This window comes from Sturnira hondurensis, unplaced genomic scaffold, assembly GCF_014824575.4.
Source record: "Sturnira hondurensis isolate 20B ecotype Veracruz unplaced genomic scaffold, ASM1482457v3 Scaffold0004474, whole genome shotgun sequence".
Lineage (NCBI taxonomy): Eukaryota > Metazoa > Chordata > Mammalia > Chiroptera > Phyllostomidae > Sturnira > Sturnira hondurensis.
Window position 1 is genome coordinate 2,890,871 of NW_028077105.1, and position 18,983 is coordinate 2,909,853.

At 42.2% G+C, this 18,983-nt stretch overlaps 1 protein-coding gene across 1 annotated transcript; it reads left to right on the forward strand.

Moving 5' to 3' along the window:
• The first annotated feature begins 277 nt into the window (after positions 1-277).
• Positions 278-15,132, forward strand: IL22RA2 (interleukin 22 receptor subunit alpha 2). The gene is made up of 5 exons (XM_037045883.1): positions 278-395; positions 3,895-4,030; positions 6,364-6,542; positions 13,369-13,538; positions 14,509-15,132. The coding sequence occupies exons 1-5, from the start codon at positions 335-337 to the stop codon at positions 14,656-14,658; spliced, it is 696 nt and encodes a 231-aa protein (XP_036901778.1). The 5' UTR covers positions 278-334; the 3' UTR covers positions 14,659-15,132.
• Positions 15,133-18,983: the final 3,851 nt, after the last annotated feature.

Consider the following 18,983-nt stretch of genomic DNA (forward strand, 5'->3'; position numbering starts at 1 on the left):
CCTTGCACAATTCCTGCCCTACCCCACCCTCCACCAGTCCTCAGTGGTTTTTTTTTGGCTTTTGTACGGTTAATAAATCCCTAATCCCTGCAAAATCAAGCCTCCGCATCAAAGTGAGTTATAGCAAATGTCCTTGGAAGAAACTGTTTTACTTTCATAATTTCCCAAATAATAATAAAATGTATTAACAAATGAAATTTGTGATTGCTCCAAGGAACCGCTGTTAAACTCACGTGAGATGCTCCCCGCGAGGATTCTAGTTTCCTCTTCTGTTCAGAGCTGTGCTCTCACTCGGGGGAACGCTGGTGGCCAGACCAGTCTCTCTCTCTAAACCATGACGCCTAAACACAGCCTTCTGGGCTTCCTCATCAGTTTCTCCCTGACGAGTGTAGCAGGTAAGTTCTTCATCTCTTTTTAATTGCTCACAGTTTTGTCATCTGAGTGTGTTCAGGGGGCTGTTAGAAATGACCCTGATGCTTTTCTGGGCTTTGTAAACATTTCAGTTTTCTTCTGTCACGAAACGGTCAGCACAGATGTAGAGTCAGCTTCTACCTGCAGCCTGAATAAATCCACGCGGGCTTATGGTGTGGCTGCTACTGAGGAGGCTCTCCCAGTGGGCACAAAACACTTCGTAAGGCCCAGTGCACACCCACCTCCGTCTCCCGGCCACTTCCTTTGCCTTCAGGGGATGTGATAGCGTAGTGGGAACAAGAAGTCTTCTAAGTCAGACCGTCTGAGTCTAGATTTCAGCTCTGCCATTTACTCTTTAAGAGAACTTGGGCAATTGACTTACTACCCCCATGCCTCCAATTTAGCATCTGTGGAATGGGAATTGTATGCATTGTGAGGATTAAATGAATTAATATATGCTAAGTACTTAGAGCCATGCCTGGCACAGACTAGGAACAGTAAAAAAAAATATGAGAATTTGCTCTTGATATTCATGGAGAACTCTTCAAGAGCAGAGACCATTTATCACCCCAACACAGCTCTGAGCAAGGCCATCAGAAACCCCAGTTAACAGATGGGTACCTCTCAGTGTAAGGGGCTCAAGTAAGTTTCCTGAAACTGTGCAGTTGCCTGGTGCCTGTGCAGTTGATAATATGAGAACAGTGCAAGCCTCCATCTCCCAGGATGGCATGGAGTTATGTAGACTATGTCTCTGGTCCTTGGTAATACCAACGACTAAATTAGCATATATGGCAGGAACCCGTATGCTGCTGGAATGATCCTGGCTCTGAAGCTCACCAGAACGGTAACCTTGGGCAAAATATGCAACTTCTTCAAGTCTCAGCTTCCGTATTATAAAAATAAGAATAAAAATACCTGCCTTATTTGGTGTTTGTGGGGATGCAATAAGAAGTAAAGCCTTGAGCATTGTGCCTGATAGATGTTTAATATACATATATATTTTCAGTGTTCAATGACTGCCAGCTGGGAAGAGGAAGGAAAGAGGGAGGAGGAGGAGGAGGAATACCTCCAGACTGTAGCTGTTTTGCTCTCCATTAGCTCCCCTCTCCAAGGCTTTGTTCTTGGTTTTCTGTGGTGACAGGCAGGCTCCGGGGTTTGCTGCTGCTCAAGTCCCTTCAGCTCTTCGAGGCTTAGTTTTCAGTCTGTGAGAGGAAGATCACAGTAGGACCTTTTCGTAGAAGAGCTGTGCAGATTACAGGAGTTACTGCAAGTAAAAGCCCCTGAGTGTCCAGTACACAGTGACTTGCTATGGTTTTGATGGTCATGACGAGAAAAGAAATCCCTCGACAAATGAGATCGGGGGCACCAAGCCAACTGTCTCTGGGGCAACATCAACTCTAGGCAAGGGCTTCCTGAATGTGTGCCTGTCAGCCCCTAAAAACGTTTAGAATTTTTATGTACTAAATATGATTGATTAGGTAGCAGTTTGGGTGAGCAAAAATTAATGGTGGCAGTGGACTCTTTCCCAGTACATGCCATCATTTGACGTACGGAAGGAGGGACAGATGATAAAAACAATCCCCCTCCAATAACAGTATTATCACTATTTGGTTCACAGAAAAATACCTAAGGAAACATTAGGAAATAACAAATCTTTGTGTTCAGAACTGAAGTCATGGGCTTAGGAGTGTTTGCTTCCACTTCAATGATATTTGAGCAAAAATTTGAGGTATGTGGGTATTCCAGGAAAAGGGAAGGACATTTGCAGAGACCCTAAGTGGAGACCACATCCCCCTTGGAGCAGGAAGAGAAAATGAGGTGGGGGGCGGGGACAGGATATGCTTCCTGACTCACTTCCTGTCCCACTTTCCTACCCCTTTTCAGAAACTTTGGACCTGCTGAGGAGGTAAAGCTTTGCCTCTGCACATCTTAGGTTTATGGCTGGGATTCTTTAACAAAAAGAAATATTAACAAGAGAAAAACAAGTTATTAATGCATGCAGAGCACATCACAAAGGAGAAACCTAAAGGAAGAGTAACTCGAAATTGCCTGACTGGTATAGCTCGGTGGATTGAGCTCGGGCCTGCAAATCAAAGGATTGTGGTTCGATTCCCAGTCAGGGCACATGCCTGGGTTGCACGCCAGTTCCCAGTGAGGGACAAACAAGAGGCAACCATACATTGATATTTCTCTCCTCTCCTTCCCTTTGCCTCTAAAGATAAATAAATAAAATATTTAAAAAGAAAAAAAAGAGTAACTCAAAATGGTGGGTTAGAATGATATATGTTAAGTGTTAGAATGTTAAATGTTAGAACATTTTTATCTTACATAGTATCTTCAGGGGAAAAAATACATTTGTAGAGACATGACAGGAGAAATGCAAACAATTTCAGTCTTCCAAAAGTGGAAAACTCTGGAAAAGTTAAACGTGTGACAGGAAGCTGGGTTGTTTGTGGATTCCTCTGGCGCCATCTCTGGGTTGACAGGAATCTGTCTCCTGTAAAAGGAGACTTCATATCTTGCCTTTAGGCAGGAAGGGGGGAAGGTTTAAAAAGGTTTTCCTGAATATATTGCTTACTTGCCTTGAGCTCAAAATAATTTTCATGCCAAAGAGGCATATTTTGGGGTGACATATTCTGGTTTTCTTCAGATTCTAGAAGAAAATGTTGTCAAAGGTCTCTTGCCTCCATGGGACTAAGTGCAGACTGGGCCACCCATGCCACATGACCTGAGGAGGAAAGTACAAGCCATGTCAGTGCACGGTTATTCCCCTTCCTGCCATGATTGCTGTTGAGACCCTTCTCAGGACCACTAGGCCCCACAGCAGGGTCTGCGCAGTCTCCCTCAATAGCATCTATCAGTTTGGGCAATTGCACTGGGCTGCCTGAAGCCAGGATGCAGGCAGGTAAGCACAGCCATTCAGGAGAGGGATGGCAAAGCTGACTACCTGGAATGCAATGAGGTTGCTAGGAGTGGGGGAGGACACTGAGGCAGGACCCAGAGGTTGAGCGAGAGCCTGAGAAAGGAGGAACCAAGTGCCGGCCTGAGGTTCTGGGGCCAAAAGTGATCCCAGGCAAACTTCTGCCTCAAAGCAACAGAATATGGTGGCTCCTAGGAAGGTGTTCGAGCGGCCTGGGTGGGGGTCTTTCATCTCAGTCATTACATCCCGTGGCCATTGGGGAAGGGACTAAAGATAATATTTTTCTCACTGCTATTTACTTCCTCTACAGTTTGGGAATGGGGTAGGAGGATATATCACTTACGTGTTTTCAGTCTGAAACACAATTGTTCTGAAACTTCAGCGTACATAAAATGAGCACATTGAAGATTCAAAATGTTGATTTCTGGGCTCCATTTCCACCATCTGCAAGGAAAGTGATGACTTTAGGGAATCTTGACTCAGGTATTACATTGAAAACTACTGCGAATAGCAAATAGTGCTCATATCAACTTTTGGTGTTTTTCCTTCTCTTATTATTTTAGAAACTCATCCAGCCCACGAGTCTCTGAAGCCTCAGAGAGTACATTTTCAGTCCCGAAATTTTCGCAACATTCTCCACTGGAAGCCTGGGAGGGCTGGTGCCAGCAACAGCACTGTCTACTTTGTGCAATATAAAACGTAAGTAACTTGAGTTTTCTCCAGCTGACGGACATGGCTGCTGGGAGAACGTGGTCTAGCATGCAGTGGAGTTTTAGTATCTGAGCTCTTTCTCAGTTTCAGGGAGATTGAGAAAAAACAGAGGTAGGGACAGGATTGTCTTCTCTCCCCTGAAGGCCACCTGGTGACATAAAATGCATGATTTCATGCAGCTCATTGGGGACATATGTCAGCCCCTGAAAACCCAGCGCCAAGCCCTTACATGCTCCGCCTTCGGCATCACAACAGAGTCTGCACATGGTGGGCTCTCAGTATGTGCTTGTCAGGGGAGCGTTAGACACAACTTGCTTAGCGCATAGTAGGCACTTAACTCAGTCGACATTAATGACACTTGAAAAATAAGTTGTGGGACACCTGGAGATCAGTGTGTAAGATACATTTTTATCTTAAAAGTCATTTTTTAGAGAGTGTTTACTATTTAGAAAAGGCATTTCAAAAATTAATGACTCCTGTAAGCATGAACACAAAGCAGAACATGCCAATGCGTGTTCCTCTTGTGTTATCTTCAAGCTCGTTCAGGGGCATCACTGCCAAAACTAAGATACAATCAACTCCTCTCCTGAATGGAGCCTGGAAACACAGGTTCCCGATTTGCAAATAGCAGGTTTTGGCACTCACAGCTTTCCTGGCTTGGTTGATTTGCTGTTGGTTTATGAGGTTCTTCCTTCTCCTACGTAGTTTGCTATGCTGGCTGGGCATGAAACAGGAGTTGTTATGGTGTCATTTTCAAGGTTTTTCATCAGGAATTCAGAAAATCAGATGCAGCTATGGACCAACATAACAATTTTTATTCCATAAATTGTCTCTCTATAATGATTTCATCATGTCTCTAGAGCATGGAGTAGGTCCAAGGTCAGATTATTTTCCTAAACTAACCTCTCACTAACTTCAGGACTATTTTTAGAAGTTTATCAGTCTTTAACTGCTGCTACTTTTCTTACACTTGGATATAATTTACAAATCTTTGCAATAAGCATTTCTCCATTCCAAGAATAGACTTGTGTATAGTTGGAAGTACTTCCTGTATGTACGAAGCTGGGATTGGTGCTATTTTTGTCCTCCTTCCCCCATAAGCAGTCTAAATAGGTCCAAAGTGGGCCTACTTGTGGCCCAACATAAAAAGTGAGTTCGCATGATACTAATTAAGGTTAAAGTTTAGGGCAACATGGAAGAATTGTGTATTCGCAAGACTTTTTCTTAAAGAGGGCTCCCAAACTTGAATAAAATTCAGACTGCCTGGATCTATTCTTTGCTCTGTGTAATTTTCCAAAGCACAATGCAGATTTACGTTTTTGAAACCTTTTGCTTTGGTCCTATCCAGTGCATGTGAGTCTACAGTTTATGTCTGTCTCGTGTGGGATGGGACAAAAGGACAAGGTGCCACATTAAAAGAGAGGCCAGTCATCACAGCTGAATTCAATAAAAACAATGTCTTATCAATGCAGAACAATTAAAAGCCATTAAATTGTGCTCAATCTGTGTTGTTGGTTCTGTTTTAATGTTACCTTCTGATATAAGGAAACTGTGGATACATAGTTTACAAAGTAAAGACATCAGCCTAATCCTCATCCTGTAGAAAGTCATAGATTTCAAGTCCTCTGGCAAATATTTTGGAAGACTTTCTCCCAGACTCTAATTCCTGCTCTGCTCCCACCATCCTCTCATTGCATTGTCTTCTTTTTGTCACTGATAAGGAGGTAAGCATTAACCTTCTCTTTTGCCGTTCACCCCATCCCCTAGTCTCAGGGTGAATCCATCTGTCTGCCTCTGCCTCACTAACTTTTTGTTTTAAGTTTCATGGTTACTCCTCCCTCTCTTCCAGCTCCCTATTACTGGACTCCTTATACAGCCCTAACTACAATCCCCACTCGATTTTCATTACAGAAATCACCGTACAAGTTGGCTAATCATCACTTGAGATCAAACGTAGTAGCAACTTCTCAGAATCAACCACATTACTAAAAAACAAGCTGATGAGAAGTGAAGAAAACCACAGAGTTGAAACCTCCGAAGCGTTAAGGATGTGGAGAGCTAGTTTTCAGAAACAGAAGTTGGTCCATACAGCAGAAGAAAAACTGCACTAAGTAGTTAAATATTTATAGCAGGTTTCAGGCTTGAATTTATCTTTCAGCAAGAGATTACTCTGGTTAACATGAAGAAATCTTTTAAAGAGTACTTTAGAGTAGCCATAAGCTTTCACAGTAGTACTGATATTGGAGGGTACTTTTCAACCAGTCTGAAAAGCTAACAGACTGAAAAAAGAAACTCAGGCATTTCTTTTTTCCCTTCTATAGGTATGGACAGAGACAATGGAAAAATAAAGAGGACTGTTGGGGTACTCAAGAATTCTTTTGTGACCTTACCAATGAAACCTCAGATGTACAGGAGGCTTATTACGGGAGGGTGAGGACAGCCTTGGCTGGGATCCACTCTGGCTGGACCATGACGCCGAGGTTCACTCCCTGGTGGGAAAGTGAGTTCCGTGAGTTCCTTTGCATTTGCTTTTCTTGTCCTTGAATAGCCCTCATAGAGCACAGCCAGTTGTGGGACTCCGTGCTTTTTGGAGGTCCACACCATCATTTCACTGGGTCTGATAATACTCAGAACAATGCTAGAAGATGGTTTTCACTATCCCTATTTCACTGGCCAAGAAATCAAGGCACAGGGGCTTCAGCAGTTGCCCAGGTCCAACAGCCTATATAACCTACATCAGGATTCAAATTCGGCTGCATCTAACTGCAGAATTAACACTGTATCCCTCTGCCAGACTGTTACCTCCTAGGTTAAAAAAAAAAAAAAGGAGTTTTAGACAGCAGAAAGGAACTCTACAACCCTAGACCCTTCCTAAGAATGGAGGTTAAGTTCCTGAAAATAATCACTAGAAGAAGCATAATATCGTAATCTAAGATGTAAAGGAAAAAATAAATCACTACCAACAGACCTTATGTACAAGAGTACACAAAAAGGAAAGAGGAAAGAGAAAAAAAGAAAGTGTTTAATGTACATGTACACAGATACGCATAGCAAAACAAGAAAGAACATAAGGTATTTATTATAGTCCTCATAACTGCAACCAGTCATGGAGATTTTGTTAATATTGATAACTGTTTCTCTCATTATTAAATCAATGTTCACTTTGCTTCCAGCCAGCATCTCAGCTCTCTGCTCTGGAGGAATCTGAGTCCTTTTGGCCTTTCCTGTGCAAGCTTGACATAATCTTACATTGATTTTTTATCACAGGATATAGAGCTCCAAGAGATGCCTCAGAGAATACCATGTACACGTCTCTCTGCCTCCACTGTGTCTCCAGCAATTCTATTTCTCTCTGATAACTAGAACCAATTGTCCTAGACAACACAAGGACCTCCTTTTCTCTTTGTTGGTTAAATGCATCCAAGAGCTTCAAACAGTTAGGAGGAAGCCTTAACTTCCAATTCTTTGAAACGTTTGCTGTTACAACCCGAAGGATTGAGGATCAGGTACATGGGAACCAACTATTTCATGGGCCATTCACTATGGAAATTGCCCCTCTCACTCCCACATCTCGCACCTTAAACCAGTGAATTCTGTCTATGGAAGAAATAGTGCCATATATTATTGGTCACACGATTAGAACATACACCAATTCATAGATGGCTTCTCAAGGTGTTGTCTCCCAAACTGAGCTTTCCATTATCCACTTTACTTTTCTGTAAAGCCATGGGCCGCTGAGTGATGAGATATATGGTAAGGCTTCACTTCTTACACATTCTCTTAGTTCTTCTGTCATAAGCAATACATCGCGAGCCACCAGCCTCATGAATAGGGTGTCCATTGCATCCATGGAGTGGGGATGGTCAGGGGGATTGCTCATGAAAGCACTGAAGCAGGGAAGACAAATCTGTAATCAGAAAAGTGGGGACTTCTGGCCAAGATGGAGGTGTAGGTAGAAACATTGTGCCTCCTTGCACAACCAAAATTAAGGACAACAAAGACTTAGAAACAAAAATACAACCAGAGCAGACAGAAAATTGAACTGTATGGAAGTCTGACAACCATTTATCTAGACTGGTAAAATGGATGGAATCAGCGGCTGACAGAGAAGGGTCCCGGCAGGAAAAGGCAGTGGCTGGCAGACCCCATGCGCAGGGTGACAATGGGAAGACCCAGTGAGGCGCACAAGTCGGTTGGCTTACTGCAGTCACACATTCACGTGCAGATAACCCAGGCAAAAAGGGGCAGCGAGACAGACTGTGCAACCCAGGGCCCTAGCACTGGGAAATAAAGCCTGAAAGCACCAACTGAAAACACTTGTGGGGGTTGAGGTGCTGGGAGAGACTCCCAGCCTCACAGGGGAGTTTGTTAGAAAGACCCACAGGGTTCTAGAACATACACAAGCTCACCCACCTGGGAACCAGCACCAGAAGGACCCAATATGCTTGTGGGAAGTGGTAGAAGGGACTGAAAGAGAGAGAGAGCAGAACAAGCGCCACTGCTCCCTCTCTGACCCCACCCCCACATACAGCATCACAACCCAGCAACTGGGTCACCCTGCCCTAGTGAACACCTAAGGCTCTACCCCTCATATGTAAAAGGCTTGACCTGACCAAAAAATTATGGCTCAAACAGAAGAACATATCAAAGCCCCAGAGCCAATACTTTTAAATAATCAAGAGATAGCCAACCTATCAGATGCACAGTTTAAAATACTGGTGATCAGGATGCTCACAGAATTGGTTAATTTTGGTCACAAATTAGATTAAAAAATGAAGGCTACACTAAGTGAAATGAAGGAAATCCACAAAGAACCAATAGTGGTGGAAAGAAAACTGGGACTCAGATTAATGGAGTGGACCAGAAGGAAGAAATAACCAAAGAGAAAATAATGAAGAAACAAGAAAGTGAAAAACAACAAGTGAAAAATTAGGAGAGGCTTAGGAAGCTCCAGGACATCTATAAATGCTCCAACATCCGGATTATAGGGGTACCAGAAGGGGAAGAGGAAGAGCAACGAGTGAAAAACTTATTTGAACAAATTATAAAGGAGAACTTCCCCAATCTGGCAAAGGAAATAGACTTCCAGGAAATCCAGGAAGCTCAGAGAGACCCAAAGAAGGTGGACCCAAGGAGGAACACACCAAGGCACGTTATAATTACATTAGCCAAGATTAAAATGAAGGAGAGAATCCTAGAAGCAACAAGAGATAAGGGGACAGTCACCTACAAAGGAGTTCCCATCAGACTGTCAGCTTATTTCTCAAAAGAAACTGTACAGGCAAGAAGGGGCTGGAAAGAAGTATTCCAAGTCATGAAATGCAAGGACCTACATCCAAGATTGCTCTATCCAGCAAAGCTTTCATTTAGAATGGAAGGACAGATAAAGTGCTTCTCAGATAAGGTCAAGTTCAAGGAGTTCATCATCACCAAGCCCTTATTATAGGAAATGTTAAAAGGGGTTATCTAAGAAAAGAAGATAAAAAATATGAACAGTGAAAGGACAGCAAACTCACAGTTATTACCGACCACACCTACAACAAAAGCAAACTAAGTGGACAGCTAGATCAGGAGCAGAGCCACAGAAAAGGAGATCACATAGAGGGTTAGCAACAGGGGAGTGGGAGGGGGAGAAGGGGGAAAAGGTACAGAGAATAAGTAGCATAGACAGTGGGAAGAAAATAGACAGGCGGAAAGCAAGAGTAGTGTGGGAAATGTAGAAGCTAAAGAACTTATGACACATGGACATGAACTAAAGGGGGAGAATGTGGGTGGGAGGGGGTGTGCAGGGTGGAGGGGAATGAAGGGGGAAATGAGACAACTGCAATGGCATAACAATAAAATATGTTTAAAAAAGAAAAAAGAAAAGTATCTATTCCAGTGTCACTTGTCCCTTCCCTGGTGAAATGAACAAAAAAAAACTACTATATAAAAGGAACTATATACTAGACTTGGTTCATCTTACTGGGAAATTGGACACTCAGCTGTGTCAGCCCAGCTTTGGCATGAGGAAGTCCATACTGTCAAGTCTATATTTGGTCTCCATCCATTTCACACCATCGCTTTGTTCATGAACTTGCCAAGCAATTATGGGTCATTGGGGAAATAGGTCTAAATTGCCCCCACCTAGATTTTTTAAAACAGCTTCTTAAAACAGCTTTATAGATATAATCACACCTTTATAATTACCCATATCATGTGTACAATTCAATTTTTGAGTATATTCACAGGTATGTACAACCACCACCCACACTCAATTTTAGAACATTTTTATCACCTAAAAAGAAACTCCATACACATTGGCATCACTCTCCTATTCCTTTACTTTCCAGCCCTTCAGCCCTAAGCAATGCCAGTCTACTCTCTGTCTCTATAACGTTCCCCTGTTTTAATATTTCATATGAATGGAGTCATATAATTTGTGGTCTTTGGTGACTGGCCTCTTCCATTTAGGATAATGTTTTCAAGGTTCATTTATGTTTCATTGTATTTTAGTACTTTAGTACTAAGTACTTTAGTACTTAGTACTTTAGTACTTTGTACTTAGTACGTTTATGTTTCATTGTACTTTAGTACTTTGTTTACTTTTGCAGCTGAATAATATTCCAGTATATGGATATACCACATTTTGTGTATTCATTCCTCAATTTGAGTGGTTTCCACCTTTTGGCCATTATAAATGTGCTCCTTTAGACATTTGTGTATGAGTTTTTGTGTAGACATGTGTTTTTATTTCTTTGTGGTACATACCTTAGCAATGGAATTGCTGGGCCGCATGGTAACTCTGTGTCTAATCACCTGAAGAACTGCCAGGCTGTTTTCCAGAGCAGCTGAGCCATTTTACATTCCCGTGGGGTTCTAACTTACCCACATTTCCAGAAACACTCACTTGACTTTTCCATTATAAAACTTCAGGTAAGTGTTGCTGAGGATGTAGAGAAATCAACATTCAAAAGTTCAAAATCTCATGGGATACTTTGCAAATGGGTAACACAACTAAATGTGGTACGTGTTTCATCCACAATTCATAGAGGCTTAACGAGCCCAGTGAAAGGGTCTCAGCAATAGAGGTGCAAAGTAAAGCCACTTGTCTTTTCCTTGAGAGGAAATGTCTAAACAAGCCCCGGAGGAAATTTAAATCCAACATTTTGCTCCTCAAGCCCCTGTAGTGCCTAGTACTTCAGGCACACCAAAGGCAATCAGTATCATGTGATCAATTTAGTGGACCAATTTGACATCCTGTGAAAGATCAATGACTCTGTACATTATATGTAACAGAGAGCTAGCACGGCCGTGAAAGCCAAGTGCAGGGAACTGTTCTGGCACTTTCTAATTATTGGACAAAGGGAGAGAAAAGCAGTAATTGTGTACTAAAGACTGTGCTCGTTGGCTCCAGAACCGAGACACTGTAACGAATAGACATCACACCTCGGTCACCATCTGAGTACCTTTACAATGATCCCTTTTACTATTCAGTCTTTTTTGTGGGGTGCAGGGGAGAGGGTACAATTCAAATAAATGAGTTAAATGGGGAATTGACACATCTTACTGCCTCTGCACCGTTCAAGGTTTGTGATGCACAAAACTCTGCAGTTTCCCCACGGATACAACAGTACTTTTGATTTTCTATTTTGTTCAAAGAAAGGCAAAGAAAGGATTCCATTGGCTTCCAGTTGACCTTTCATCCTGTAGTAAGTTTCATGCCATAGCTAAGAAAACAAAAATGGAAATTGATTCTCTCAGTCACATGCATCTATATCTCATTGTATTTGCTTTTATTACCTGACAGCTACAAGAACCTGAGGTGCATTCCGAGTCCCCAAGGATTACTATCAGCTCAGAATCAGGATCCATTATTAGGCAAAGCAACTGTACTTACCTTTCTCCATTTTGCAATTACGCTCAGGGAAGGATGAAAGAAGATTTATCTTAAAACTTGCAGCCTTATTACCTCACTTGCCTTTCAGATCTCTTTCTAATAATGTAACTGGTACAATGTCCTCCATTAGAGCCAAACTATTAATCGTTGGATCATGGCCAAAATGCTACATGCAGTGGAGTTTAGAAAAAGTCATGTTTGAGTTTTCTCTTCCTTCAACTGGTAGGAGAGCAGAATGAGAATTGAGCCAACCAATCCATAGTACCCAGCACATTGATTCTTAGAATACCTTGAGATTTGAGCTCAATCCACTGCACCCACAATTCTCTCACTGAAGGAAAGGAGATTGTGTGACTAAGCTGGTATACTCCAGTGAGGGGAATTTTTCAGGGTAGTGTGCTTATTGATTTCAAGCCTAGAAATCGGGTCCAGTTTAAATTTATCCATCAAACAAAGCCTTCTTGATTATGACCCATTTTAGGATACTTGGTAACATTAGCCAAAGAGATTAGCTGAAATGAGATGAAGCTTTGGCTCAATTATATTTAAAGTGAGATAGTGTTAAGAATGGGTTGTATTATTTCTAGACCCTACTAAGAAAAAAAAACTTAAAACGCTTTATGCCAGGACCTCATAGGTAGAAGAAAACCAGTGTATAAAAAAATAAAACAATTAAAATCAGAGCGACTTTTGCTGAAACAGTAATGAGAGCCCCTCCCTCCTGCTGTCTTCTCACCCTCCAACTTTGCCTTCTGCTGCCACAGACCCTGAGGCTTCCTGAGACCATGTTTTGGAAAACACAGTTCTAGGCTGTTAGGACAGCGTGTTCCTAGAGTCTGCAATCTAGGACTAAGGAGCCAACTGCAGGCACTGACCCACCTGGGAACTATTTCTGAGTAGCGGGAATTGTTTTAGGTTACAAGGCTCTGGTTTCTGGTGTCTATCTGGAGACAAAGCAATATTTTTTTTTAAAAAGCTTCTTAAGTTAAAAGCAGCATTTGAGGCTTCAGACACCCAAGGGAAATATTTATACGGATCCAGGACTACTAGAGACACAAATCTGTGGGTCATTTGCATATAGTACAATGAGCAGTGATAGAATTGTTTAGGAAGAGAATATTGTCTGGGAGGGAATGCTGAGTAAGAACAGGTATTGGGGGAATCCTGACAAAAGATGCCTTAGTTGGGGAAGCAGATCTTAAAAGGAGACTGAGAAGAAATAATGGTACTTTTAAAGCTGAAACAGAATCTATTATATCTTTGTAAATAAAGAAGTATCTTCAAAGAAACTTCTCAGATATTTATATTGCAGATGCCAGCGTATCTCTTCGTAATTATTTTTTGCCAGATCTCCAAATTTAATAATATTTGTTGTTATGCAAAATGTATCCATGTGAACATTACATTTTTTAAATTATTTGTCAACATCTCCTATTCTTTTCTCCAGCAAAAATAGATCCTCCAGTCATGAATGTAACTCAAGTTAATGGATCCTTGTTTGTGATTCTCCGTGCCCCAAACACACCATACAGAAATCAGAAGGGAAGAAATGTACCAATGGAAACTTACTATGAGCTGGTATACCGAGTCTTTATAATTAGCAATTCACTAGAAAAGGTAAGTTCAGATGAGTAGATAAGTCTGGCATTTTGTTTTCTTTCGTTCATTTGACTAACATTTTAATCATAAAATGTCTTCTCTCTGGCTACCGTATCCATTCTTATTTTTTTCTTGTGTATTTTCTAGAATCTTCTCCCTCACCCTCATCGATAAGGAATTCATGTTCAGTGTTATCTTCACAGTGTGTATGTGTATATCTGTGTGTCTGCTCTTTTTCAGTCATGCACCTTGCCTCCACTCAATCTTCCCGGCATGTCTAAAGATTGGCATCAGCAATGTTTCATTCCATTTCACTGCTACAAACATTCATTTGTATGGACTTTCCACACTTTATTTTAAAGTGGCTTTCAGATCAGAGCATTTTATATTTGTACCCATTTTGCTATGATATTTTAATTTATTGTCTGTGTCTTTATCTTGATTTGTTAGTTCAATACTCCTTTTTGGGTGGCCATCTAAGACAGGAATCCTTAAGTCCTAAGGAGCAGAACCCCATTCAATCTAGTTCAAACAGAAAATAGATAGGTAGATGGGAGTTTAACCAGGAAATGACAAGCAGTCTTGTGGACAGCAGAAGGAACAAGTATAGAGCTGCCAGGCTCTATAGTGGCTGGGAAGGCGAAATGGAGAAGCGCGTCTTGGAGGAGGACCTCAATCTGCCTCTCTGTGGTCACATGTTGCATGTCTACGGCTGTCTCCAAATCTGTACAATTCTCACCGCACAGTTCAAACTCTGAAAAAAGAGCCTGGCCACTGGGTCAGGGGATCAGCAGCCCTCACAGAGTACCCACACAGCCACTTGACCTGCCTGTTTGTCCAGGACTCTGGAGAAGGAGGGTGTGCCTGGGAAGAAATCAGCCCATCTGCTACTGTGACCAGGAACAACTTATTGATTGAATCAAAAGTAGAGCAAGTCAATGACTTACTGAAAACCACTTACCATCTCTTTTATTTTCTCTGTGTATAGGAGCAAAAGGTCTATGAGGGAACTCACAAAACTATTGAAATTGAAGCTCTAACACCTCACACTGGTTACTGCGTAGTAGCTGAAATATATCAGCCGATGCTAGACAGAAGAAGTCGGAGAAGTGAAGGGAGATGTGTGGAGATCCCTTGAAGGGGTGTGGTGTGCTCTGCAACGTGGAAATCAAAAGCTCCCTGAAAATGGGTTGGCTCATGTTTGAAGGGTCTCATTGACAACTATTTTTATATTTTCTTAAAGTCATGTTATACTTTTGGAACTTTTGTTTATCTACTCTTTCTTCTTTTATATTTCATTTGTAAAATAAATTTAAGCAATGTGCCCCCCAAAACATATTAGAATTTAAAGAAGAGGCAGAGAATAAAGGTTCTATGAAATACAGAGTTTTACTTCTGAATGTAGCATCCCTACCAAGAATCTCCATTCTTCTCATCTAAGAACTATCTCATCTAGTGAAATAGTAGGCATGTAACAAACTGTTGTTGAATTAAGTTTTGACAAATGCCATAGGCAAGCAATCCTGAAGCATTCTTTTTCACTCCCTATTGAGACAATTTGACATAGACGTACCACTTTTACATGAATGAAATTTTTACATGAATGAATGATTTTCCCACGTATTTTATATTATATGAATATAGCTTTTCATGCAGCTATTTTTATTATAAATGATTTCTACTTCATGAACAATTTTTATCTAACGTAAATAAGAATAGTATTTGAAAAAAATCCACAATAGCATCCAAAGACTGAAGGATGTCTCCTCAATTCAATTTCCTCTGTTTAGCACACACCCACATTAAGGTTTTTATATCTGTTTTTGTTTTGTGTTTTAATATCACCTTAGAAGAATTTAACCTTATTCTCAAAATCAAGTATGGTATTTCTCAGCAACAAAGTAAGAAGGAATCTTAACTCTAATTCAGACCATGCCTACCCCTCCACCGTCCCTACGGAGAGTCTCTTGCCGGTTGCATGTCTGTCATTTCCATGTACAAGCATCTTATGAATGACAGTTTGACTGCGGATGGGGGTGGGGGGCTCAGTGTGTGGGGTGGTTCAGGACCAGGCAGAGGTGTTGGCTTGCAGCAGAAAGCACACAGTGGGTGACAGGTGACCTGGGAGAGGGCCTGGTGCTGGCAGAGATTATAGGTCTGATGAACACCCTCCAACGACACCCTAGCAGCTCCACTGGCCACTCTGTCCCCCAGGAAATGCATGTGGCCTGAAGCTCAGTGCTCACACTCTGGGTTCTGTCTTACATATCCGTGTAAGGTTGTCTTTCTTGTGACAGGTTAGAGAACATCTGTACAATTCCTCATGAAAATTGCTCCAAAATGTGATAAAAATATAGTAAATATTTCTGGGTATATCTAGTTGTACAGAATAATAAATGGATTAAAAATTATTCAGAAATGCATGAAGGGAGAGAGTGAGAGATACAACAAGATCTGGAGAATTGGGTTTTTTAAAAATATATTTTATTGATTATACCATTACAGTTGTTCTATTCCCCCCCTTCATTCCCCTCCACCCCCACACTTCCTCCCCCCACCATTCTCCCCCCCTTAGTTTATAACCACGTGTTTCAAGTTCTTTAGATTCTATATTTCCCCCACTATTCTTGCCCTCCCCCTATCTATTGTCTACCTACTGTCTATGCTATTTTCTGTACCTTCTCCCCCCTTTCCTCCTCCCACCCCTCTGTTGCTAACCCTCCATGTGTTCTTCATTTCTATGGTTCCACTCCTGATCTAGCTGTCCTCTACGTTTGCTTTTGTTTTAGGTGTGGTTGTTAATAACTGTGAGTTTGCTGTCCTTTCACTGTTCATATTTTTCATCTTCTTTTTCTTATATAAGTCCCTTTAGCATTTCATATAATAAGGGCTTGGTGATGATGAACTCCTTGAACTTGACCTTATCTGAGAAGCACTTTATCTGTCCTTCCATTCTAAATGAAAGTTTTGCTGGATAAAGCAATCTTGGCTGTAGGTCTTTGGATTTCATGACTTGGAATACTTCTTTCCAGCCCCTTCTTGCCTGTAAGGTTTCTTTTGAGAAATCAGCTGACAGTCTGATGGGCACTCCTTTGTAGGTGACTGTCCCCTTATCTCTTGCTGCTTCTAGGATTCTCTCCTTCATTTTAATCTTGGCTAATGTAATTATGATGTGCCTTGGTGTGTTCCTTCTTGGGTCCAACTTCTTTAGGACTCTCTGAGCTTCCTGGATTTCCTGGAAGTCTATTTCCTTTGCCAGATTGGGGAAGTTCTCCTTTATTATTTGTTCAAATAAGTTTTCCACTCGTGGCTGTTTCTTTCCCCTTTCTGGTACCCCTATAATCCAGATGTTGGAACATTTAAAGATGTCCTGGAGGTTCCTAAGCCTCTCCTCATTTTTTTGAATTCTCCTTTCTTCACTCCTTTCTGGTTGGATGTTTCATTCTTCCTTCTGGTCCATTCCATTGATTTGAGTCCCAGTTTCCTTTCCATCACTATTGGTTTCCTGTGCATCTCCCTTCATTTCAATTAGTTTAGCCTTCATATGTTCCTCTAATTTGTGACTATAATCAACCAGTTCTGTGAGCATCCTGATAAACAGTGTCTTGAACTGTGCTTCTGAGAGGCTGGCAATCTCTCGGTCGCTGAGAGTTATCGGCTCTGGGACTTTGAATTCTTCTTGCGCCATCTTTTGGGCTGTTGGTGCCTGTTACATAGCAGGATCAGAGCCCTAAGGTGTTCACCAGATCAGGGCAACTAAGTCCCTGGGTTGTGATGCTGTATGTGGGGGCGGGGTCAAAGAGGAGGTTCCGTCTGTACCTCATGCTGCTGCAGCCCGCAGCTGCCACCGGCACCTGGTCCCACTGCACGCGAGTGCGCCACCGCCATTAGCCCTCCACCACTGGGTTCGCCCCCTGGGGCCTGCGTGGTCCGTCTCACTGTGCGAGAATGTGCGACCCAGGTCAGTCTGCCCCACACCCTGACTGGGTCCGGGCCACTTGCGTGCCTAGGTCGGGGGATCCTTCCTGCCCGACTCTGCTCTGCTGCTGGCTCCGCCCCTCTTACCGTCCCGGTTGAACGGTTCGTGGTTGTCAGACTTCCGTATAATTCAATTTTCTGTTCTTTGGCTGTGTCTTTGTTCTCCAAACCTTTGTTGTAGTCAAACTTGGTTGTGGGAGAAGGCACAGTGTTTCCACCTATGCCTCCATCTTGGTGGAAGTCTGTGATTGAGAATTGGTTTTATTGCTTTCCCCTGTCGCCAGAAAAAAAAAGGATTTGAGCATGGAATGAGAGACTAAAAGTTACTTTAATCTGCTTTTGAATTATGTGTGAGGAGTTAGGATCACGTGTGGCCAGAAGCATTCACGTTTATGAAATTCAACATTTCTGAAGCCTGATTTAAAAAACAGTCATGGTTGCCTCATGAAAGCTATTAAGCACCATCGAGTTTGGGTTTTGTCTGTGCTGCTTCGTGTTTGCTTTCATGCTGAGGCAAGGCCCTCAGGCACGCTTAGGCAAGAATGAAATACTTTGTGAAAAATAACACTGTCACACTCTTCCTTGTGTTAGGAATAGACTGTCATCCTATTTTAATAAATCTTTTAATTTTTGCTTTGCATTTTGAAATATTTGTTATTTGGGTTATTTGAAAGAGGGTAAACTGTATAAACTCTCTGTTACAGTGGGTGTCAGAAGTGCAAGCCCTGGCCTCTGCTTGTCTCCCTCTCTGCACCCCCACGCCAGCCTTCGCGGGAGAGTAAGGCAGCAGGTTGTACAGAACTAAGAAAAAAACCCCTGCAATTGATCTCGTCAGAATAGGGGTAGTCCAAGGACAGGGACCTCGACTCCGAGGCCCCAAAGATGCAGATTATTTTCCCTGTAAGCTAAAACCTCAATTCCTTTTAGCATCTCTTCAATGATAACTGGTCTCTCTTTACCAGCAGCACCTGGGCCTGATGTGGGCGGGGGCTGGCCCACTGGGCACTCCTCCCCCTCTCAGGAGCCCTAGACCTCTAACCTCCAGATGGTTACAGAAAGCAGCCAGTTATGCTTGACTGATGCTCTCATGAATGAGACAGACCCCCAGATATTTGCATTTGGGACTTTTTTTTCTGGTGAAAGATTAATCTAGAAGAAGTGCTTTGCCATGAGTGAAACTCACTCCAGACACACTGTGCAACTGGACGTATCTATATTTTAGACAGAAAGACCCTTCATCCTGCCCCCAAATCACACTGTGTCCAACTCTGAGGGCCCGGGAGATGCATTTATTTCATCTAGGAAGTCTAGGAAGGCGGGATATAGGTGAGAAGAGGCAGTGTGGCAGCTAGTGTGACCTCCGCACAATTTATTCTTTTTTTCACACTAATCCCTCATTTCACCCACTCACCCCAGGATTCCCACATGACAGCCCCCAGAACTCTGCTCACCATGTCCCTTCCCTGTTTCTTTGTCACTTTATCA